The sequence below is a fragment of the Zingiber officinale genome, chromosome 1B (genome assembly GCF_018446385.1).
Source record: "Zingiber officinale cultivar Zhangliang chromosome 1B, Zo_v1.1, whole genome shotgun sequence".
Taxonomy (NCBI): Eukaryota; Viridiplantae; Streptophyta; class Magnoliopsida; order Zingiberales; family Zingiberaceae; genus Zingiber; species Zingiber officinale.
The window spans coordinates 150,933,642-150,958,533 of NC_055986.1; the positions used below are offsets into that span (position 1 = coordinate 150,933,642).

Sequence of the window (24,892 nt, forward strand, 5' to 3'; positions counted from 1 at the left end):
GATATCTAAAGAGGCAGCATTAACCGCCTGCCCATGGGGTATTGCCGAACGGGCGGCACAAAAAGGAATGGCCGAGCAGAAGAGCATTCCATGGGCCGGCTCAGCGATCATCATTCGATTAGACTGGCAGTCCAGTCAGTCGGACTTAAGCGCCTCCCTTGACTAGACTTGACGGGGAGGCAAGTGATCCGGTGATAAGGTGGGCCCCCCCTTTTTATTTTCGTAGAGAAGTCAACACCATGTGAAGACCAAGGCCAGAGGCCGATTGGGGAAGGGCGACCGACCGGGCAGTAGGGGCGGAACGGCCCAAGGGCATAAGCAGAAGCATAGACCCGACGAGGGGTCGGGTTTCCGACGCTCATGATAAACAAGGACGCCGAGCCGACATGGAGGTCCGCTCGGCCAATGCATAAATCAATCAGACTGGATAGGCGTAGCCGAGCACACGAATAAGATTCTCCCGAGCAGACTAGCATTTAAGGCTGGCTGGGCAGAATGGGATTGCCGATCGGCAGGACGTTCACCATAAACATGAAGCAAGGGAACATCCTCTGACAGGAAGTATGGTCGAAGGACATGTTATGTACGAAGGCCTAGGACAGAATGTCCTCATGTCCCATCAGAAAGGTGGTCAAACTGTAGCAGTATGGCTTCAAGCAAGGTCACCTGACACGCCATACCCGGGTATGGCCATAGTACACGTGTACACCTCGATTGGTGTGCATGAGCTTCCTCCAGCTCTATATAAGAGCTCACAGACTTCGCCGGAGGTAGAGTGACTCTCATATTCAAAACCACTTTTTTGCTGCTTGCTTGCCTGACTTGAGCGTTGGAGGGTTGTCGCCGGGAACCCCTTCCCGGCCCGACTTCTTTGCAGGTTCGCCGGAGCTCCACACGGTCAGCAGGGGAACCACGTCATCAACTAGGAGAGCACCACGTGCCCGGCGTCCGCTGGTTCAGCGATTAGGAAAGGATCAACCAGTATGTATGAGGTTCAGGGATAACTTGCCCCTACTCCTCGGCGTGTCCGTAAGGTGGACGATCCCTTGATCTTTCTGTAGATCACACCCCGGATAGATTCCGGCTAAAGTTTTCCTCCTTCTCGGTGGAGTAACCTCTCCACAAAGTCTCCGAAGATATGTAAATAAAGCACAAGACTTACAATGATCAGTGGCTAAAGAGAATGAAAAATATGCTCACAGCCACGCGAAGACGACAGTGAAAGCAGAGCGCAAGACGGACGCAGCTTCTCAGCACAGAGCTCAAAGCTTAGCACACTTGTTTTTTTTTCAGTTCCTTGTCCGAAAATCTCTTCATCCTTCTTCTTATGCCTCTGCTTTTCCATTGCATTCAGCCTGTACCGAATCGCTGTCAACCTGCACCGAATCGCTGCTGCAAGCTAAGGCGTCGCCAATCACTCTTCCTCCTCATCTGGTTCTCTGAACTCACACCAATAAGTAGAAGTCAAGCTGATTGCCAACTGATCGCAGCCAGATCGCAGCCAGATTGCAGCCAGTAAACGTTGATGCTCCAATTGCACCATTTGCAGTGAAACACAGTAGAAAGAACACTTTGTCTTATTCTTCTGATGGAGCTTAATTTGAATTTAAGCATTGACATGATACCTGCAACCTGCAAATTAAAAAGCTCACCGCAGATGGTTAAATCAGACGAATCAGAAGTTGCAGAGAAATAGCAGAAACTACAGACATTATTGTGGATCGGTCAGCAAACCGATCCACAACCTTTTTGGACCGATCAGGCCATAGCCTGATCGGTCCAAGAAGGCTCTGATCGGTCTGTGGACCGATCAGGCTATAGGTGGATCGGTCAACAGACTGATCCAATGCCTATGTAGGTTTAGAGTTTCCCAGCCCTAAACCCTAAAGCCTTCCTGGTCTAGCGAATGAGCTACCGAGCCCTCTCTGACCTAGTCCGGAGAACGAGCTGCCGAGCCCTCTCCGACTTCATCCGGTCCAGAGAACGAGCTACCGAGCCCTCTCTGACCTAGTCCGGAGAACGAGCTACCGAGCCCTCTCCGACTTCGTATGCCAAGTTTCCATACTTGGAGTTTTCCCTTTCACCTGATCAACCTTGATCAGTACTCAATCTGAGTTTAATTAATATCTAATACAAACTTAAATCAGTGTCAACATCAAAACAACAGCCAGGTCAGACTGTATCAACAATCTCCCCCTTTTGGTTGTTTGACAACACGATTTAAGTTTAGATCAGAAATGCTCATATTTCCATAATTTCAGGGGAATTAAGATCCTCCCCCCTAAGACGGATACAATACTATGTAAGGAAGTCAATAATCCTCAAGGTTATCCTCTCCCCTAAAATCAAAACTTCATTCATCTCTAAACTTAGTTAGCTTCTCCCCCTTTGTCAAACACCGAAAAGGTGCGAATTAATAAGACTTAAAGGACTCCCCCCTCAACCCATACTGTCTCTTTCTTAATCCACATAGAATTCTTTCTAAGTGTATTATCGGACAATCAAGATATGGCATATGAAAAGTATATAAATAGCCAATAAGAACTGAAACATAAAGAGAAACAAGTAATAGAAAAACGAGTAGCATAAATATATGAAAACAGCTAATATCCAGGTCAGACACATGTATCTATCAAACAGTATCCGAAGCATAAACAATCAAAATGACCAACATAAAACAAGGTGTATCAATCAACATCCTCGATATGAGGAGCATCATCATCATCAGCTTGAGGAATGAGTCCCTGAGGCGGCATGCTGCTGCTCGAGGGTGGATAGCACGAGAAATACTGCGGAGGTGGGTGGCTGGCCATCCATCCCAGAAGCACCTGCTGCGTCGCTAAATGCTGACTGCGTAGATCATCGTAATGCTGGTCAATCCGAATGCGCAGCCCATGGAGCTCAGCAGCCAGCAGCTCATCGTGCTGATCGATGCAGCTCTCCAGCTCAGCGATCTGCCAGCGCAGATCAGGATCTGCCTCTCCATACTCAGCAGCTGCAGGAGGAGGAGCAGCAACAGGAGCATCATCAACCTGTCGTGGAGGTGCCCGTGGTAACTCACCCAGTGCTCTCCCGTCCTTCCAACGAACCGCCCCATACTGTCCTATGATGCCAGACTTGGAAAATGCACGTTTTCCAAGTCTGCAGTCCTGCCTCACCATCTTGACTATCCTTTCCTTGGAGACATCAATCTGTAGGGTCTCGAGCCAATCCGTAATTATATGCCCATAAGGCATATAAACGGTGAAGCTGTTAGGCTCACTATAGGAGATGATAGACGAATAAATGCTCGACATGATGTCAAAATCAAGACATCGACGCAATCCATAAAGCATCAGGCAGTGATATGGTCGGATCTCAGACAAGGGTTTAGATGTGATTGGCAGAAGACAATTTGTGACAATCTTAAAGAGAATGTAATTTGGGGCAGATAGTCTCAGGGCTGCAAAGGTAGGAAAATCAACATCTAACTCATCTTGTCCACCCGGTCTAGGATGTCCGAAGAAATACTCATAAATGGAGTCAGATGAGACATCAAAGGGAGAAGGTAAGGGGTGTGGTAAATCAGGATATATGGAAAAGACATTTCCTGAACACCTCCGGCAAGCTAGATAATCAAAGAAGGCCGAGAAATGGAAATCAATAGTCTGCTTAGCAACTCTAGTTTTATAATTAACATCATTAGTTTGATGAAGATTATTATAAAACTCAGATACTAAGTCGTAACTGATGTCTCGTTCTAAATAGACTAGAGAATCAAGTTTGTAATAGGCAAGTATTTCCGACACAGATGGACAAAATTCATCCATGAATTTTTGATCCACAGACCTACAAGGAAGCAGTTTGAAGGTTCTTTGTTGAAAGGCTTGTTCAAAGTGATGGTTTGGAAATCTTCCAGAAATGGATGGTTGAGGTCGGGAGGGAGCCTTAGATTTAGATTTCTCAGTTGACGACTTAGAAGTTCCCTCACTAACTTGTTTCTTCCTAAAGGTTAAAAATGTGACACGGACGGGGCAAACAGGTGAGAACGGAAGCCACCCACAACCGAGAACCAAACCAAATTACAAAGATACAGTGAGAAATGAAAATGAAGTGCCAAAATGAGTAGAGCTCGGGGAGAATGGAGTTACCTTGGTGTCATTTATGTATCTTTCGGAGAACGGAGAGAAGAGTTGAGGCGTAGGAGGGTGTCGGCTAAGGCTTCGGCGTGCAATGGGAAGAGAAGGGATCGGGAAGAGTTAAGAGGGATGGGTGATCGATCCAGGTGTTGATATGATCGGACGGCTGTCCAATCAGGAGAGATCCTGACCGATCAGGGAACCTCCTGATCGGTCAGGGAATACCCTGATCGGTCGGTGGACCGATCAGGAAGCCTCCTTGCGTACTGATCGGTCCCTGGACCGATCAGTAAACAAACAGAGAGTTCTGGATCGGTCGACAGACCGATCCAGCCTCTCCTGATCGGGCTGTAGACCGATCGGTGTCTGACAAATTAAAGAGTCTCCAGGAGTTTCAGTAACTGAAATTCGTAGAAGTTTTCTATCAAAATTCTGAAGATTCAGAACTCAAGAAGTTCAGAAACTTCCAAATTCAGAACCTAGAACCTGAAGAATCTACAAACATAAATATTTCTGAAAGATGAGCTCTTACGGTCTGATATTGTTTAGAACCGGAAAGTTCCAAACATTTAAACACTCAGACCAACTCTAAACGCATAGAGTTCAGACGTTTTGAACCTTAAGGTTTCAAAACCAGAAAAACTTCTAAAACTATGATCTATAGTGAACCAAGGTATTAATCAAGACTCAGGCTATTTAGTACCTGGTTCAAAACACATCCTTGCTATGATCAGTTTCAAGTTTGTTAAAATATATCCAAATTGCTATCATTACTTCAACAACTTGTCCTATTTTCAATCAAAATTATGAAAGGTATCGATCAAAGGTATCAATCAACACATCAACCAAAGTTAGATAATTTCTAAGTAAAGGTCCAACCAAGTTTCCTTGGTTGGAATATATGAGTAAGATCTAGGAACCAGATACACATGAATTATGTAATGGTCTTCCCCATACTCGATTTATGTCTCTTCAACCTAATTATTCAAGGGATGCATGATACATTTTGAATAATTTGGCTGATCCTAGCATCTCACCCCATTTCTAGCAAACAAAAATAATTTGTTAAACCTTAAATTTTGTGTGAGATGTCCCCAAGTTGTCCAAATTAATTTCCCAATTTCTCTTGTCGTTTTAATTGTCCTTATTGATCATGATGAAGTCCTAATGGCCTATTGAGCCAAACACATTCTCAATTCTCTCCTCAAATGACTAAATTCATTTTCTGGAAGGGGTTTGGTAAAAATATCGACTAGGTTTGATTTTGACTCAACATATGTGAGCGCAATGTCTCCCCTAGCTATGTGATCTCTAATGAAGTGATGACGTACTTCAATGTGTTTAGTCCTTGAATGATGGACTGGATTTTTCGTTAGGTTTATTGTGCTGATGTTGTCACACAACACTTGCACTCCCTTATACGAAAGCCCATAATCTTCTAGGGTGTGGATCATCCACAACAATTGTGATACACTCTCTCCCATGACAATGTATTCAGCCTCGGTCGTGGAGAGAGCAACGCAATGTTGCTTCCGACTTGACCAACTAACCAATGATGAACCTAAAAATTGGCAACCCCCACTAGTGCTTTTCCGATCCAATTTGCACCCAGCATAATCGGAGTCGGTATAACCTATCAAATCAAAAGACTCAGTACGAGGGTACCAGAGACCTACTCTAATTGTGCCCTTAAGGTATCTCAGGATTCTCTTAACTGTAATTAAATGAGATTCCTTGGCACATACTTGATATCTAGCGCACATGCCCACAGCAAAAAGTATGTCCGGTCGACTAGCTGTGAGATATAGAAGACTACTGATCATGCTTCTATATTGCGTTAGATCAACTGGTTTTCCATTCTCATCATTGTCAAGGCGAGTGTTTGTCGCCATTGGAGTGGATACTTCCTTAGAGTCACTCATTTTGAATTTCTTGAGCATCTCTTGAGTGTATTTTGTCTGATAGACATAAATGCCATCTCGAGTTTGTTTGATTTCAAGTCCAAGGAAGAATGTCAATTCTCCCACCAGACTCATCTCAAACTCACTTTCCATGTGAGTGATAAATTCATTCAAATAGCCCTTGTTATTTGAGCCACAAATTATGTCATCGACATACACCAGGGCTACATATATGTTTTCACCATCTCTAGGCAGAAATAGTGTTGGATCTATTTGACCTCTTACAAAACCCTTTTCTAGTAAGTAAGTTGACAACCTTTCGTACCAAGCTCGAGGTGCTTGTTTAAGCCCATAAAGAGCTTTCTTGAGCTTGTACACGTGGTTCGGAGCTTCGGTATTCACAAACCCCGGTGGTTGTTCAACAAAGACCTCTTCTTTAATGAAATCGTTTAAGAAGGCCGATTTAACGTCCATTTGATACAGCTTGAAGCCTCTATGTGCAGCAAAAGCTAGCATTAAATGAATGGACTCTAATCGGGCCATGGGAGCATAAGTCTCATCATAATCGAGGCCTTCGACTTGACTATAGCCCTTGGCTACAAGTCTTGCCTTGTTTCTTACGACTTCTCCCTTTTGGTTTAACTTATTTTTGAAGACTCATTTGGTTCCAATAATGGTGGTCTTCTTAGGTCTAGGAACTAAGTTCCACACTTGGCTCCTTTCAAATTGACCTAACTCATCTTGCATAGCTATGATCCAGTCAAGATCGTGCAATGCCTCACCAACTAATTTTGGTTCGATTTCTGAGATCAAGGCGACCTCATTAGACTCATTTCTAAAGAATGATCTAGTCCTAACCCCTTGTTGGATGTCTCCAACAATTTGGTCTTGGGGATGACTAGACGCTATCCTAGATTGCCTTGGTGTTGGCGGTGTCTCATGAGTGGTCTCACTAGGCACAGGCAAGGACTCAGTATCAGGCAAGAGATCAGCCTGAGCCCTTTGTTGCCTTTGCTCATCATCATCGGAGTCAACTTCGACTCTTTCTATGTTTTGATCATTCAAACTTAGACTTCTAAATTCAAATTGAATTTCTCCTACATCCCTCGATTGATCATTTGATTTAGGGATTTCTTCAAATGCTACATCCGAGGATTCTTCAATCAATTTAGTCCTATTGTTGTAGACTCGATAGGCTTTGCTGATGAGAGAGTACCCGACCAGTATACCTTTATCAGCCTTAGCCGTGAACTTTCCAAGATGATCCTTGGTGTTCAAGATAAACACCTTACAACCAAACACCCTAAGATGTTTAATTGTAGGGGGTTTCCCAAACCAAAGTTCATGGGGAGTCTTTCCTAAAAACCTATGTATCAAGACTCGATTTTGCACATAGCAAGCTGTATTTACAGCTTCAGCCCATAAGTAGCTCGGTAGTGAGTACTCATTGAGCATGCTTCGTGCAGCCTCTTGCAAGACTCGGTTCTTTCTCTCCACAACCCCATTTTGCTGTGGGGTCCTTGGAGTAGAGAACTCATGCCTATATCCTTTTTCTTGACAAAATTCTAAAAATCTATGGTTTTGAAATTCTCTACCATGATCACTTCTAATTGTTTTAATTGTTGTTGATTTTTCATTTTCAGTTCTTCTACAAAAAGAAACAAAAATATCTATGGTTTGATCCTTATTTTTCAAAAAGAAAGTCCATGTATATCTAGTAAAATCATCAATGATCACTAAGTAGTATCTACTTCCATTCAATGAAATGACATTACTGCAATCAAATAAATCCATATGCAATAAATCTAAAGCAGTAGATGTACTTACAACGCTTTTACCTTTATGAGACGCTTTTGTTTGCTTACCCTTTTGACATGCATCACATAATTTTGTCTTTTGGTACTTGATGCTTGGTAGGCCTCGCACTAATCCTTTGTTGGCCAGCTTTCGAATATTCTTCATGTTCACATGGGCCAACCTCCTATGCCAGAGCCATGATTCTTCTTCTTTTGACATGAAACACTTAGCAGAGGCATTAGTAGTACTTTTAAAAGATACTTGATAAATGTTATCTACCCTTGTGTCTACTAGTACCGTGTCAAGTGTGTCAATGTGTTTGACCAGACATTGACTTGAATGAAACTCAATTGTGTAACCCGTATCACACAATTGGCTGACACTTAGGAGATTAAAGGTCATCCCCTTGACTAGAAGGGCATTCTTGATTTGGAGACATTCGGATATATGAATGTGTCCAACTCCTATAACCTTAAGGCTACCATTATTACCAAACGACACATTACCTCTATTTTTGTTTTGAAGGGTAGTAAAGAGTGACTTGTCCCCGGTCATGTGCTTGGAGCATCCACTATCAACAAACCAAGTTGATAGATGCTCTGTTAGTTAGAGCTCTAGAGCCAATCATTTGATGATTGTATGGACTCATGTATATCATATTCATGTATATATATTAAGGCATTTGGTTTTTGGTTATTATGCTGATTTGTATTAGTGCCAGATAAAATAAGTATAGTAACGTCCTAGAGTAGAAAGGTTCTTACCTATATCAATCGATTGGTTGAATCGATAGTGAGATGATATAGGGAACACTACTCTAAATCATTCCTAGTCGAGTATTAACATTCAGGGACAATATTAATACAATAAGACGCATGTAGGTCAGCTCGATGACTTGATCTCACAAGTCATGGATATAGAGATATCAAGCTGACACATGTGTATGCATTAGAGAATGTATACTGAATGACCCGCCATGAGAAAGTATCATGGATCGTTATATGAGTGTCATATACTTTCTCATATGGCTATTAGTATGACTATTAGTCCTTTGACCTGAAGTCACCATGGATCCCTACATAAGGAGTTATGTACTTTGGTTTCGTCAAACGTCACCCGTAACAGGGTGGACTATAAAGGCGATTACTGGGTATGTAATAAATTATGCAGAGGGATGTGAGTGATGTAGATGGGATCTATCCCTCCCATATGACGGGAGCGACATCAATATTCTTGATAGAGTTAGACCACGAAGTGCATGGCTATGCCCAAATGAGTCAACATGAGATGTTGAGCTCATTTGATCGAGTGGGTCTACTTGGAGTTCAAGATTTAGATTGATTAGAGGATGACACGGTCTATGCCTCACATTGATCAATCTAGATGTCAAGGATAGAAGGGCATTTGACATATTTTGTGAGGAGTCACAATTGGTAGTCACAAGGTGATGTCGGATCTCGACATTCTTGTAACTTGGGTAGTAATGATGTGTTGCTAGATACCGCTCATTACTTATGCTCCTAAATGGGTTTAGGGCATTGCCAACGTTACAAGAACCTATAGGGTCACACACTAAGGACAATTAGATGGAGATTTGGTTCATATGATGAACCAAGAGGATTAGATTCATTTGATGAATCATATTGGATTAAAAGTAATCCAAATTGGGCTAATTGAGTTGGACTCAAGTTGATTCATGTATTCAATGAGTCTAATTTAGATTATGACTCATTAAATTAACTTAATTTAATAAATTAGATTCATTATATTAAGTTGGCTTGAATCATATGGTTGGATTAGATCAACCATGAGAGAGATTTGATCAAGTTTGACTTGATTTGAGAGGAAGAGAAAAAGTCATGTTTGACTTGACTTTTTTGCCACATCACTAGTGAGTTGGCAAGATGTAGACCAATAGGATTGCTCCATATCATCAATGTGTGCCACCTCATGGAGGTTACAAGCCTCCATAGCATTTAATGTGGCCGGCCCACATTAAATGAGGAGGTTACACTTGTTGCCATGTCATTTAGTGAGGTGGCAAGATGTGGACCAATAGTGTTGATCCACATCATCCTAGAGTGCCACCTCATGGGGGTTACAACTCTTAATGGTCTCCACATTAATTGGAATTAATGTGGGGGTTTTACACCTCCTAGAGTGGCCGGCCACTTGATGGCTAAGGGGTTTTTTGATTTTCCTCTCATTGATTGATTGATTCACTCTTCTTCTCCCTTGGGTGCTCTCTCTTCTTCTTCTCCCATTCCTTGGCCGAACACTCCATTGGTGCTAGCACACCTTGTGTTTTGGTCATCTCCTTCTACTTGTGTCCGTGTGGATACATATAGAGGTTGTCTACTTTGACAACTAGAGATCCGGCGACATCTTGGACAAGCGGGAACGCGAAGGGCTTCGCTACAAGGGTAATGATCTTAACTTTAGTGTAGATCTAAAGTTTTTACAAAATCGTACAAGAAAAGGTTTTTCAAAAATTTTGTTTACGAATCTTTGCACGAGATCCATGGCTTTGGGTGACTCGGGGTTTCCGCGACGCGAAAAAGCGGTTTTGTGGTATCAGAGCCACGTGCAAAGACTTGTACGAGTTCGTTTGTATTTTTATGAAAAATATACCTTCTGTGATTTTCTGTAAAAATTGAGTTTTTAGAGTTTTTTATGAGTAATTTTTCCGTAGAAGCGAAGCACAAGTGTCTCGGCACTTGTAGGCTTTGGCTACCGGAAAGTTTTCTTTTAAACGGCTTCGTTTTGCCCCAAATCCGTTTGGGACAGCGGAGTCAGGTGCCATTAGATCGCAAAGGAGCAACTCACGATGGTTAGATCGTGGGTAGGGGCATTGCCCCTAACCCCGCAAGGGAATTTGCTTCGCGATTGCACCCGAAATCGCTAAAAACGAACCCGCCGGGAAGATTTTTCCGAAACGGCAATGTCTCGACCCAAATCGTTTTGGGACAGTGGGTTTAGGCGCTGTTGGATCACAAAGGAACCCTCGCGATGGTTAGATCGCGGGTAAGGGCGCTGCCCCTGGGCCCCGTAAGGGGATCCGTTCCGCGATTGCGCCCGAAACCGCTAAACGCACTACAACAAAATCGCTCATAGACATCAGTGGAACAACAACGGTTTTAGGCTAAAACCGATGTCTTTGAGTATTTTACATCGGTTTTTCTAAAAACCGGTGTCTATGAGCGCAGATTTTAGCTCATAGACATCGGTTTTTTAGGCGATGTCTATGAGCGCCCTTTTTTTCGTTAATAGACATCGATTTTAACATCGGTTTTTAAAATCCGATGTTAATGAACCCAAATAAAATATTTTAATTTTCCCCACAAGCCAAAATCTACCTAAGTGTTTTCCCTCCAAACCTAAATCTTTATCCCGCCCCATCCTCCGCACGACCATCTCTCTCGCGATAACCTAAACCGAAAGCTAAACCTCCGACCATCCGACCATCCGACCATCTCTCTCAGCCTAAACCTAAACCTCCGACCATCTCTCTCAGCCTCATCTCCCTCTTCCCCTTCTTGAATATCTTCCCCTTCTTAATCGTCTGATTGCTAAAGGTTGAGGATGGGGTTTGGGGTTAACCTCTCTATAAAGCGCCGAAGCCTTTTCTTTTCCCCCGACTTTCTCCCGAGTGCTGCCAAGTACGAGGCCGCCGGCGAGCTCGAACACGTCAAGGGCATCATCAAGTGGGGCACCGACTACCTCCTCAAGACCTTCAACTCCTCTGCCGACACCATCGACAGCATCGTCGCACAGGTAATTAAATCCTTAAAATTATCTCCGTCGCTCTAAATTCAGATCTAGATTTGATGCTCGAGTAAAAAATTAACAGGTCGGCGAAGGAGACACGTCGAAGGGGCCAGATGCTAACGACCACTACTGCTGGATGAGGCCGGAGGACATCGACTACACTCGGCCGGTGTACGAGTGCCACAGCTGCTCCGACCTCGCCAGCAAAATGGCGGCGTCGTTGGCTGCTGCTTCGATCGTGTTTAAGGACAGCAAGACCTACTCCGACAAGCTCGTCCATGGCGCCAAGACTCTGTTCCAGTACGGAAGGCTACAGAGGGGCAGATACAGCCCTGGAGGCACTGATCCCGCCATCTTCTACAACTCCACCGGTTACTGGGATGAGTTTCTGTGGGGCGGCTCATGGCTCTACTTTGCAACTGGAAATTCCTCCTACCTCCAGCTCGCCACTGCTCCAGCCCTGGCCAAGCATGCCGGTGCCTTCTGGGGAGGACCGGATTATGGAGTCTTCAGCTGGGACAACAAGCTCACTGGATCTCAGGTTCTTCTCAGCAGACTCAGACTGTTCTTGAGTCCTTGTTAGGACCAAAAGTAGCTAGAGGGGGGGGTGAATAGCTCGTCGCGTTCGCTCGTTGCTCGACGTTGCTTGTTTCTTCTAAGATGTGCAGCGGAAAATACAGAAACAAATCACACAACGCTAACACGGTTGGTTTACTTGGTATCCACCTCACAAGAGGTGACTAGTCCAAGGATCCACACCACGCACGCACCCTCCACTATGAAAACACTCCTTTTCGGTAACTACCGAAGGCGGAGAAGCCCTACAAGACTCTCAATACAAGTAGAAGAAAGAGTAGTAAAGAATAAGCAAAAGCTTACAAGAGATGCAGTAAAAACCCTAGCTTCTTCTTCTTCTCGTTGCAACTCGCCTCTTGACTTGGATGAACCTCCAAGAACCTTCAAGAACTGGCGGTGAGGAGCTTAGAGAGTGCTGGGGAGGAGCTGTGATGAATCTGGAATGAATCGGTGAAGATCTGCCGAAGGAATCGCACGCCAACAGCTATAAACGACGCCAACGGTCGAATCCCAATCGATTGGATTGCTCCCAATCGATCGGGGAGGCTTTGGATCGATCCACGGATCGATCCAGAGCGCCTCTGTGCTCTGGAAACATGCCTGGATCGATCCACGGATCGATCCAGCGCTTATCGTGCGAAGCAGCAGCGTCCCAATCGATCCACTGATCGATTGGGACCTCTGGATCGATCCACGAATCGATCCAGAGGGGTTCTGTTCGCGGGGACTCACCGGATCGATCGGCGGATCGATTCAAATCTTCTGGATCGATCCACTGATCGATCCAGATCTGCTGGATCGATCCATGGATCAATCCAAAGCTGCTGGATCAATCCACGGATCAATCCAAACCTGCTGGATCAATCCACGGATCAATCCAAACCTGCTGGATCAATCCACGGATCAATCCAAACCTTGGTTTTTGCCCAAAACCAAGTCCAAAGCCCCCTAAACCAACATCTAGTCAACCATGACTTGTTGGTACATAAGACCTAGCATCCGGTCACCCTTGACCAACTAGGACTCTCTCACCAAGTGTCTGGTCAATCCCTTTGACCCACTTGGACTTTTCTCTTCTTGCCAAGTATCCGGTCAGTCTCTCTGACCTACTTGGACTTTTCTTTCTCGTGCCAAGTATCCGGTCAATCCCTTTGACCTACTTGGACTCTCACCAGATGTTTGGTCAACCTTGACCCATCTGGATTTCTCTTGCCTGGCTTCACTCACCAGGACTTTTCCAATTGCCTAGCTTCACTCACTAGGTCTTTCACCTGGCTTCACTCACCAGGATTTTCCTCCTGCCTAGCTTCACTCACTAGGACTTCCCAATTGGCTAGCTTCACTCACTAGGTCTTTCACCTGGCTTCACTCACCAGGATTTTCCTCCTGCCTAGCTTCACTCACTAGGACTTCCCAGTCAAGTATCCGGTCATCCTTGACCTACTTGACTCTTCTTCAATCAACCTTGCATTGTCAAACATCGAAACTCAAACCAAGATTCAAGCTTGGTCAACCAGGTCAACCTTGACCTGAGGGATGTTGCACCAACAATCTCCCCCTTTTTGATATTTGACAATACCAACACTATCACTTACAATACCACATGTAAGTTAGGCTAATCCCATAGCCTAAACCTTCTTCATGCCACTAGGTAATGAATACATAAGTTAAGCCCTTCATTCTCCCCCTAAGAGGGCAAACGCCCTCTAGGTAATGAAAGCCTAACTTACTCCCTTTCATTCTCCCCCTATTGGCACACATCAAACCATCTTTGAGCACACATCAACCCGTGCCTCAATTTTGGGCACTCTTCAACAAATGCCCCATTGTTGAAAACTCTCCCCCTGAAGAGTTGCTCATCGTTGTTCACAACTTCACTCGTTAGATCAACACGATAATGAAGGTCCCATACCCTTCATTAACCTTAACCCTACATTCTCCCCCAATGTAGGCAAATGCCCATCCTTGAGCATTATCCACTTGAAGACACTTTAACAATGAGGATATCCACTCCCCATTAAAGTTCAAATGCTCAACCTTGAGTATGTTCTTAACGGAAGGTTGACCACCTTCCAAGGTTCATGAAAAATAATTTTCATGTCTTTAAAGAGTCCCTCCCCCTAAAGACATGGTGGTAACTTCTGTCATTGCACCAACAATGACTTGGAATTCCTAAACCTTTAGGAAACCCAAATTTAGAAGTTTTGAGGTTCAAATATTCAAAATTTGAAACAAACCTCAACCTAAACTTCAACGAAGTCTTCCTTAACCATTCCATCCTTGTTTTCAACACGAAAACACCCTTGTATTGTATACAAATGTATTTTAGGGGTTTGGAATGGTTGCATAGACTAACCATGGTTCAAAGATGCTGAAATCAGGCCTTCCCAGCCAAAATCAGCAACTTGGATCGATTGGAGTTGGGATCCAATCGATTGAACCTTTCTGAATCGATCCACTGATCGATTCAGACTACCTGGATCGATCGGCTGATCGATCCAGCGAGCTTCTGCTCGCGGGAGACTTGCCTTCTGAATCGATCCACGGATCGATTCAGGCACTCCAATCGATCCATGGATCGATCGGAGCTCTGATAGTTGCTGAAATTCTATTTCAGTCAACTTCAGAAACCCCTAGAAAATTCTACAAAAATCCAAAAATCATGAGATTTCGTGTAGACATTATTTAGGGCATATACTATCAAAGAAAAATAGTTTTCTATGAAAATACTTCATATTTTTAAAGATTGACACAAACTTGAAAACTTACAAAAACCTTAGTGTTTTCTTCAAGTTTGTGTCTAACTATTCAATGGTGATTACTATCAAAAGATAGCCTTCACCAAGGTTTTTCAAAAACATTTTAAAAACCTTTTAAAAACCAATATCCCATCATGTTCCTTGGGCTTAATGCACATGACTTGTACATTAGCTTTCCCAATGATGGGAAAACACATAACTATGTGTTTTGATGAACCTAAAACTCAAAAGAATGCACTAAATCATCATCTTGAGTTTTGTTCATCTTCCTAACATCTCACTTGTATCTAATGTACACTAAAACACGTACAAGTCACCTTATAGTCCTTGTGAGATGTGAGATTTTGATTTTTCCCTAATCTAGGGATCATGCATATCTATCTAGGCATTCTAGAGATATTAGACATCCACCTAGGATGTCACTTGTCAATAATTGTTGTTAAATGCCATTCGTCCTTAATTACAAGGAATTAAACTTAATGCATGATTATGTTATGACATACATCAAAAGAAAATAATTTTCAAAAGAAAATATCCTATTACTACATGATGTATGAATGTCATGACATGGTATTTTTGGAGTTTTCATAATAAAACAATGAATTCAAAAATAGACATGATGTCATGACATATGATGGGCAAACAATCATGGCAAGGTTTAGCATAAATAAAATATACCTAGATTACCTATCTAAATATCATTAATCACTTAGCTAAACTCAAAATATACCACTTGTTTTAACTTAAAACGATACCACTTGTTTTAATTTAAAACATTAAACCTAGATTGCCCTAAAGTGCTTCAAGAGAGTGCCAAAACCTAAATTGGCATTTCTAATTTCCTTGATTTAATGTATGCCAATTGAAAATAAACATGTCCTCAAATGTTGACATATTCCATTTTTCTTCAAGAGTGATTACATAAATCAAGGCCCGGATTGCCTTAAATTTCCAAGAGAATACCAAAATCCCAACTTGGTATTTCTCAAGGTTTTCCCAATTTGTGCCATTTTAAGATAAAATCAATTTTTCACCATTAGACACATTTTACTCTTTCAAGGAGTAATCAATAGGTCCATTTCATTTTCAAAGGTTAACTAAAACCTTGAAAATGCTCCTTGAGTGTCAATTTCCTCAAAGTTGGGTTAACTACCATTCTAATCAGAGTTAACACTCTCTAACCCATCTATGGGGTAGAGAAGATGCTCCTAGGAACCCAACACCTATTGGTGCTCCTTGGATGCTCTAGGTACTCACTAGGGATAACTTCCCTAGATACCTTCCTAGTGACCTTGTTGGGCTTCTTAGAAGCCTTGGTCACATTTTCTAGGTCAACTCTAGGGATAACCTCCCTTGTGACCTTGTTTGTGACTTTCTTAGACTTCTTAGAAGTCTTAGTCACATTTATTGCAAAAATACTCTTAGGGATGACTTCCCTAGTATTTTTGGCTTGACCACTAGACCTAGGGTTTGTTCCATAACTATATGGAACTCTATGGTAAGAGGGCACATCCTTCTTAGCCTTTGGTTTGTATCCCAAACCTCTATGGACATTGGATGGCTTTTGTACCCCTAAACCTAGGTTATGCTCATTTTGCCCTTTTAGGATATTTTCCATCCTTTTTAGGGTCTTTTCCATTTTATCAAGTCTTGACCTCAAGACTTGATTTTCTATCATTAAATCCTTAGTGTTTGGTTCATGAGCATTTTTATTTCTAGGCTTGTATTTAAAATCCTTAGAGTTATTGCCTAGATTTTTACCTAATTCCTAGCCTTAGGTGTAGTAGTTTTAGCATGAAAAGCTATATATTTTTCTTTAACGCTATCATGCTTTCTATTTTCATGGTAAATAGCATTAAAATGATATAAGTTAGAACTATCATGCTTTTTACCATAATGTAAAGGGGTAGGCTCAATAAATGTTACCTTCTTCTTTACCTTGGAGGCTCCCCCTTGACTAATGCCTCCTTGAGCCTTGACCATCTTCTTCCCCTTGGGGCATTGACTTCGGTAATGCCCTTTTTGGTTGCAAGAAAAGCACACAATGTGCTCCTTGCTCCTTTTTATTCCGGGGATGGTCTCCTTGGGCTTCTCCTTGCCCTTTGGTGCCACTTGACCCTTCTTCTTGGCCAAGTTGGGACACTTGCTCTTGTAGTGCCCATGTTCCCTACATTCAAAGCATATAATATGATTTTTATTATTAATTGAAATATTTATACCTTTGCTTGTAGGGATGACATCTTTTCCTTTGGATCCGGAGGTAGAAGCTTCCTCTAGATCGGACCTTGATTCTCCTCCATTTGATTTTTCTTGACTTATGGAGGTAGAGGCTTCTTCCTCCTCTTCTTCTCTCGACCCGGATGTAGAAACTTCTCCTTCTTCTTGATCTGGCGTCACCAAGGATTGCTCCCCCTCAATCCTAGAGGTGGAGGCTTCATCATCTTGAATATGAAACAAGGAGTATGCTCCCTCCTTGTTCCATTCGTTGCATTCCCTTGAGGATGAAACTTCTTGGATTTCCTCTTCTTCGGAGGTTGAGCATCTCTCAACCTCGGAGTCCTCCTCTTGGTCTTGCTCCAAAGAGTCACCCTCTCTGGATTCTTCTTGCTCTTGTACAGTGGAGGGGATCTCTTCATGAAGCTTGGCCAATTTGCTCCATAGTTCCTTTGCATCTTCAAATTCTCCAATTTTGCAAAGGATGGTGCTTGGCAATAAATTGACCAAGAGCTTGGTCACTTTGTCATTGGCCTCGCACCTTTGGACTTGCTCTTGGTTCCACTTGCTCCTCTTGAGAACTTTACCCTTTGAATTTCTTGGAGCCTTGAAACCTTCCATTAGAGCAAGCCATTGCTCTATCTCCATCATAAGAAAATTTTCGATTCTTGATTTCCAAGAATCGAAACTCGTAGAAGTGTATGGTGGAGCCACCCTTGTGTCAAATCCAAGTCCATCTTGGAATTGCATCTTGAAGTTGAGCTTGATAAAGTCTTGAACTTGAAGAATTTGCTCCAACTTCTTCACCCTCTAGCTTTTCTTGTTACGCTTGACCCTTCCGGTGATGATTCCGGTGAAGAGCGGCCTCGCTCTGATACCACTTGTTAGGACCAAAAGTAGCTAGAGGGGGGGGTGAATAGCTCGTCGCGTTCGCTCGTTGCTCGACGTTGCTTGTTTCTTCTAAGATGTGCAGCGGAAAATACAGAAACAAATCACACAACGCTAACACGGTTGGTTTACTTGGTATCCACCTCACAAGAGGTGACTAGTCCAAGGATCCACACCACGCACGCACCCTCCACTATGAAAACACTCCTTTTCGGTAACTACCGAAGGCGGAGAAGCCCTACAAGACTCTCAATACAAGTAGAAGAAAGAGTAGTAAAGAATAAGCAAAAGCTTACAAGAGATGCAGTAAAAACCCTAGCTTCTTCTTCTTCTCGTTGCAACTCGCCTCTTGACTTGGATGAACCTCCAAGAACCTTCAAGAACTGGCGGTGAGGAGCTTAGAGAGTGCTGGGGAGGAGCTGTGATGGGTGAAGATCTGCCGAAGGAATCGCACGCCAACAGCTATAAACGACGCCAACGGTCGAATCCTAATCGATTGGATTGCTCCCAATCGATCGGGGAGGCTTTGGATCGATCCACGGATCGATCCAGAGCGCCTCTGTGCTCTGGAAACATGCCTGGATCGATCCACGGATCGATCCAGCGCTTATCGTGCGAAGCAGCAGCGTCCCAATCGATCCACTGATCGATTGGGACCTCTGGATCGATCCACGAATCGATCCAGAGGGGTTCTGTTCGCGGGGACTCACCGGATCGATCGGCGGATCGATTCAAATCTTCTGGATCGATCCACTGATCGATCCAGATCTGCTGGATCGATCCATGGATCAATCCAAAGCTGCTGGATCAATCCACGGATCAATCCAAACCTGCTGGATCAATCCACGGATCAATCCAAACCTGCTGGATCAATCCACGGATCAATCCAAACCTTAGTTTTTGCCCAAAACCCAGTCCAAAGCCCCCTAAACCAACATCTAGTCAACCATGACTTGTTGGTACATAAGACCTAGCATCCGGTCACCCTTGACCAGCTAGGACTCTCTCACCAAGTGTCTGGTCAATCCCTTTGACCCACTTGGACTTTTCTCTTCTTGCCAAGTATCCGGTCAGTCTCTCTGACCTACTTGGACTTTTCTTTCTCGTGCCAAGTATCCGGTCAATCCCTTTGACCTACTTGGACTCTCACCAGATGTTTGGTCAACCTTGACCCATCTGGATTTCTCTTGCCTGGCTTCACTCACCAGGACTTTTCCAATTGCCTAGCTTCACTCACTAGGTCTTTCACCTGGCTTCACTCACCAGGATTTTCCTCCTGCCTAGCTTCACTCACTAGGACTTCCCAATTGGCTAGCTTCACTCACTAGGTCTTTCACCTGGCTTCACTCACCAAGATTTTCCTCCTGCCTAGCTTCACTCACTAGGACTTCCCAGTCAAGTATCCGGTCATCCTTGACCTACTTGACTCTTCTTCAATCAACCTTGCATTGTCAAACATCGAAACTCAAACCAAGATTCAAGCTTGGTCAACCAGGTCAACCTTGACCTGAGGGATGTTGCACCAACACTGGTTATCCCTACGAAGAAATTCTGAGCACATTCCACAACCAGACGGGCAACATTATGTGCTCATACTTGCCATTTTTCAAGTCATTTAATCGAACCAAAGGTTTGATGGCCCTAAATCTAAGTGTCCCGCTAGATCTTGTTGTTCAAAATCTGATCATATATATCTGAAACTGAAACCATGCAGGTGGCTTGATCCAACTAAACCATGGACATGTTTTGAGAGAGGAGAAAATGGCATCGTCTGCTAATAGTTTGTGCAGGGCAGAACTGGAGAGTAGGGGGAAGAAATGGCGGTCAATGAGGACTTTTGTCGATGACATGTTTTGATGGAGCAAGGAGGGCTTGCTAGGTTTGTCGCTGTGGAGATATTCCATACCTATGTAAGAATCAAACAAATTAGGATTCCTCAAGGCAAAGTGCAAATGTAGGTAAATGACAAGATGAAATTCCATCTTAAATGATCAATGTTTGTTGCTGTTGTTGTTACAGTAGTATATTCATTATGATAGCTATCTGAGAAGGAAAATAAATAGTCATATAGGTCAAGTAGAATACCTTTAGCAATGCCTTTGATGATACAAACTCTTACAGACCAATCAAGGACCTTGTGAATCTCATCGCATTTGACATCTAGATATTCCGACAAACTCCCATTTGCAACAAAATCATAAATGAGGAAACACTCTCCTCTTGCTCTTGAATAACAGAAGCCCCTTAATCCAACTAGGTTCTCATGCCTTAGCAATGTCAATGCCTTCAAACCCATGAGAAACTCAGCTTCCTCTGACTTGCAACTAGTCTTGTTGATCCTCTTCACTGCAACCTCCGTTCCATCGTGTAGTATCCCCTTGTATGTTGCCGCAAAGCTGCTTTTCTTGCTAAGTAAATTCACCTCCGAAAAGTACTGAGTAGCACATTCTATCTCCTCCAAGTTAAACCTATAGATCTGAGGAGCCTCTTGAGATGACCCGATACTGCTCATCTCATCGGTCATTGGATCCCAGCGGTTGGAGTACTCAAGGCTAATGAGTGGAGAAGCAGTTTGATATGAGCACTTAGCAGTTGGATCAGTGCTATTGAGGCCAACAGCTTATTTTCTGCATAAACCTTTAACATAGTGTTGTAGTAGGTTTCTAAATTAAAACTGTCTATAATTTCTAAATTACTTATAAAGCTATATCCTTTTATGTCGACTTATAATTTATTTTATTAAGATTTTTGAACTTACGCATCACCTTCAGATTTAAGTTAGTTATTTTATTTTCATTGTCTTTGAAGGACTACTGTTATTATATATTTTCCTGATTTCTTGTCATGGTTATTCCTTATCCTCTATCCTTTATGTACTTTCTTTTGCTTTAGATGCTAGAACAAAAAGCAAACTAATGTAACCCAGTGTGCTGATGTAGTTGCTTCAAAAATAAAGCATGGTTAAAGATCCCCAGTAGATGATGCAGTGCTCATTCCTTGCATAAACAAATCCAAACACCAAGCAAGGTATATACAAAAAATACAATGAAGGTCATCTGTAGACACGTTGGAAGGTTTCATATCAAAACATTGTAGTTGTCACCAAAACCTCCAAGGGTCCTTAAATGGGGGAACATAATTTTTCGTAGGAGGGAGGAGACGAAAAGATTCTACCATCTTTTGAAGTACAGGGCCCAACTGCAGAAAAAATCCAACCGTTCAGAATGTTACGGATTTGAAAGAATTTTAGTTCTGAAACTGGAATCATATGATCCTGAAATCAGGGAGATAATAACAAGTTATTTTTTTCCTTGTTAATAACTTCATTTTAATAATTTTTCCCAAGTCATGCTTTGCTTTACAACCTAACCATCCACAAGCATTGTCAAGCCTTGGCAACATATATATACATGGATTGGTAAGCTTTAGAAATGTTTGATGACAACTGTGCGGATAGTTTATTTTTGTTCCTTAATGAAACTTCTCTTCATGCAGTAATATGATGAGTGTTGTTGCATCATTCTATAAGGCAATTTTAGCAGTTACAACAGGGATATCTGTGCCCTTCAACAACTTGGCTATTATATACAAGCAACAGGTAGAGTACTATATCTGCCTTTTTCATTGCTAGTTTGAGAGTTACTGCATATTGCCTCATTTAATAGAAGAAAGTCATATAATTTGTCTATCATCTTCTTTGTTGTCTTTGCCCCTAGTTGGAAATTGATAGTTCTCTTGTATTACAATAGGGAAATTATGCAGAAGCGATAGCCTGTAAATTTGATTGGATTATAGTTTTATATTGATTGGATTATAGTTTTAAATTTGATGGAATGCTTGCCTTTATGCACAGAGACTATGCTTTTATCCCTATAAAGATTCATTTGTGTGCTCTTAACAGATCTATTCCTACAACGGTGTTATCTAGGATTAGCATTTATTTTGTTAAATGTGATTTATGCACCTATAATTATTCTGGTGAAGTTAGCATTCTATTAAACTAGATTATGACCTTTGCAGAGAACTTATTGGTAACCAAGGACTTTGTGAAGATAGCAAATTTTGGCCTTGCTCGTGAAGTTCATTCGAAGCCACCATTCACAGAATAGGTTTCAACACGCTGGTAAGCATGTTTATGACAAGCACTTGTGATCTTATATTTTTTATTTGATACATGTACACATTTGTTTTAGTTATTTGACATAGGGTGGATTTATGTGTTTTTACAGTTTACAAATCTCAAGTACTCCAGAGTTGAAATTGCTGATCGAGTGGGCTGAATGCATGCTAGATTACATTTGAAGTGCGGTTCTACCTTGATGTGTTAAAAGAATGTTCTACCTTGATTTTGATATCTATTAGCTAGCTTTTGATGTAAAAAGAATGTTTGGGTATTTTATGGATATTGTTGTAAGAAGATTATTTATATAATTTGTGAATATTTGTGTATTTTATGGATATTATTGAATGAAGAATATTTGTACAATTTGTGAATATTTGTGTTTTTTTTTTTGTTATTGTCGGTTTTAAAATCAAATCTGTGTTGTTAAAAAAATACATATTACATCGGTTTTCCACCGATGTAAAACCGGTGTTATAAAGTAATATTACATCGGTCATTTACCGCTGCCAAAACTGGTGTTATTAACATACAATATTACATCGGTTTTACACCGTGTATGAAACGGTGTCGTTAAGTGATACTACACCGGTTAATAACCGATTCGAAAACCGGTGTCGTTAAGTGATACTACACCGGTTTTAACCCGATGTCTAAAATGGCAGACTTTTAACATCGGCTTCATAGACATCGGTCGAAAATCAAATAGACACCGGTGGAAAACCGATGTCTATGAGCGATTTTGTTGTAGTGACGGGACCGCCGGGAAATTTTACTCATAAAAATTGTAAAAATTATTTTTAAAATTATAGAAAAATTATGAAAAAATATATAATTTTGAATTATATATTAATTTGTAATAGTCATGGCCCAAAATACCCAATAAGATTGGATTTGTATTGTAATTCATAATACGGCCTGCGTGCCGTCATATGATTGTGTGTGCTGTATTTTTATTTTTTTTCCACGGCCTGCGCGTCATGCCTTTCTCTTATTCTGGTTGTAAATTAGATTTAGACTCGAATGTAACTCGAGTTTCAAATTGTAATGTACAAATTGGAGCGGTGGAGGGTCCACACGAGACGGAGTTCCGAGGCGGGCACGAGCAACACATGGTGGCCAAAGGGAGGAGCTTGGAGAAGTTGTTGACCCTAGGTTGACCATTCGATCTTCTCATTGGCTTGAGAAGATCGTAGTAGGGCCATGACTAAATCACAAATAGATTAATTAATTAATTATTATGTATCTGATGCATGTTTAATAATTAATTAATTAATTAGTGCCTTAACGATTAGATTATATCTAAGTCGTGCACATGATGCACCCTTGCGATTAGATTAGATCTAAGTCGTGCACAAGATGCATCCTTCTCGATTAGATTAGATCTAGATAAAACCAACTCTAAATGCCTAACCGTGTCGTGATACCTATCACTACCTCGATCACATGTATTGTTGAATCTGCCAAAGCAGAGCAATACATATTATCTTGGTAGGGTACGGAGGGACAATCTTGGTCCCGCCTATCAACGCATGGGTGAATACAAACTCAATTAGATTGAGTATTCCTAGTTACTCGGTTGGATCGAGTCAACTATAGGCATTCTTCCAATAATTGGAAAGGTAGGACAAAATCACGTTTATATTAACTCTCGGGCGTATTAGCCAAAGCTAACTCGAGTTTTAATATAAATGCGGATATTGATTCTATAAACAAGAGTTGCATAGAGATGTAATTGGTAATCGTTACCTACCAATCATACTAAGCCTTGGGCGTATTAGCCAAAGCTAACTCAAGGGTTAGTATGATGTGGATCTTGTCCCACAAGAATTATAGAATTCAGTGGGAGCATCATTTAATTAAAGGCCTAATTAAATGTTTTTAAAGAATATGATATTTATTTCTGCAAATTTTTCTGTTGTAGATAACCATGACGTCAAATACGAACACTTTCTCCCTACGATCTGTCCTTGAGAAGGACAAGCTCAACGGAGCGAATTTCCTGGACTGGTACAGGAACTTGAGAATAGTTCTCACCCAGGAGCGTAAGCTGTACGTTCTGTAGCAGCCCATTCCGGAGGCTCCTCCTGCCAATGCCCCGCGAACCGACAAAGATGCTTATAAGAAGCATCAAGACGACGCATAGATGTGTCTTGTCTAATGCTCACGACCATGAACTCAGAGCTTCAGAAGCAACACAAGTTGATGGGCGCTTACGATATGGTTGAGCATCTTCGCCAACTATATCAGGGACAAGCGAGGCATGAGAGATTTAAGATCTCGAAGGCACTGTTTCAGTGCAAGATGTCAGACGGGGCTCCTGTAGGTCCTTATGTACTCAAGATGATTGGGTACATAGAGAACCTACAAAGACTGGGGTTCCCACTTGGCCAAGAGCTGGCCACTGACTTGATCTTGCAGTCCTTGCCGGATAGCTATAGTCAATTCGTTCTCAACTATAACATGAACGAGATTGACAAGCCACTGCCCGAGCTACTTAGTATGTTACGAACTGCTGAGATTAACCTTAAGAAGGTTAAGCCCATTCTGATGGTCCAGAAGCACAAGGGCAAGGGCAAGCCCAAAGGTAAGGGAAAGTCTCAAACCAAGGGCAAAGGCAAGGCATTGAAGCCTAAAGGAGGGGTTGCCAAGGATGCTACCGGTCAGACCGGGCACTGGAAGAGGAACTGCAAGGTATACTTGGAGGATCTTAAGAAGAAGCGAAGTGAGACTTCCACTTCAGGTATATAT

General features: G+C 42.2%; 2 protein-coding genes across 2 annotated transcripts; one reads left to right on the forward strand and one right to left on the reverse strand.

Annotated features, from left to right (window-relative positions):
• Positions 1-11,398: 11,398 nt before the first annotated feature.
• LOC122043336 (endoglucanase 10-like) lies at positions 11,399-12,167 on the forward strand. The gene is made up of 2 exons (XM_042603910.1): positions 11,399-11,590; positions 11,667-12,167. The coding sequence occupies exons 1-2, from the start codon at positions 11,399-11,401 to the stop codon at positions 12,165-12,167; spliced, it is 693 nt and encodes a 230-aa protein (XP_042459844.1).
• A 7,527-nt stretch (positions 12,168-19,694) lies between these two features.
• Positions 19,695-20,545, reverse strand: LOC122043345 (probable serine/threonine-protein kinase At1g01540). The gene is made up of 2 exons (XM_042603919.1): positions 20,107-20,545; positions 19,695-19,927 (listed from the first exon to the last, which is right to left on the reverse strand). The coding sequence occupies exons 1-2, from the start codon at positions 20,543-20,545 to the stop codon at positions 19,695-19,697; spliced, it is 672 nt and encodes a 223-aa protein (XP_042459853.1).
• Positions 20,546-24,892: the final 4,347 nt, after the last annotated feature.

What these genes read in the sequence shown, in the direction of transcription:
- LOC122043345 (XM_042603919.1), bottom strand. Translation starts at nt 20,545, where the DNA reads ATGACCGATGAGATGAGCAGTATCGGGTCATCTCAAGAGGCTCCTCAG. An exon ending in CATCAAAGGCATTGCTAAAG is followed by an intron (nt 19,928 to 20,106) that starts GTATTCTACTTG and finishes ATTCTTACATAG; the next exon opens with GTATGGAATATCTCCACAGC.
- LOC122043336 (XM_042603910.1), top strand. Translation starts at nt 11,399, where the DNA reads ATGGGGTTTGGGGTTAACCTCTCTATAAAGCGCCGAAGCCTTTTCTTT. An exon ending in TCGACAGCATCGTCGCACAG is followed by an intron (nt 11,591 to 11,666) that starts GTAATTAAATCC and finishes AAAAATTAACAG; the next exon opens with GTCGGCGAAGGAGACACGTC.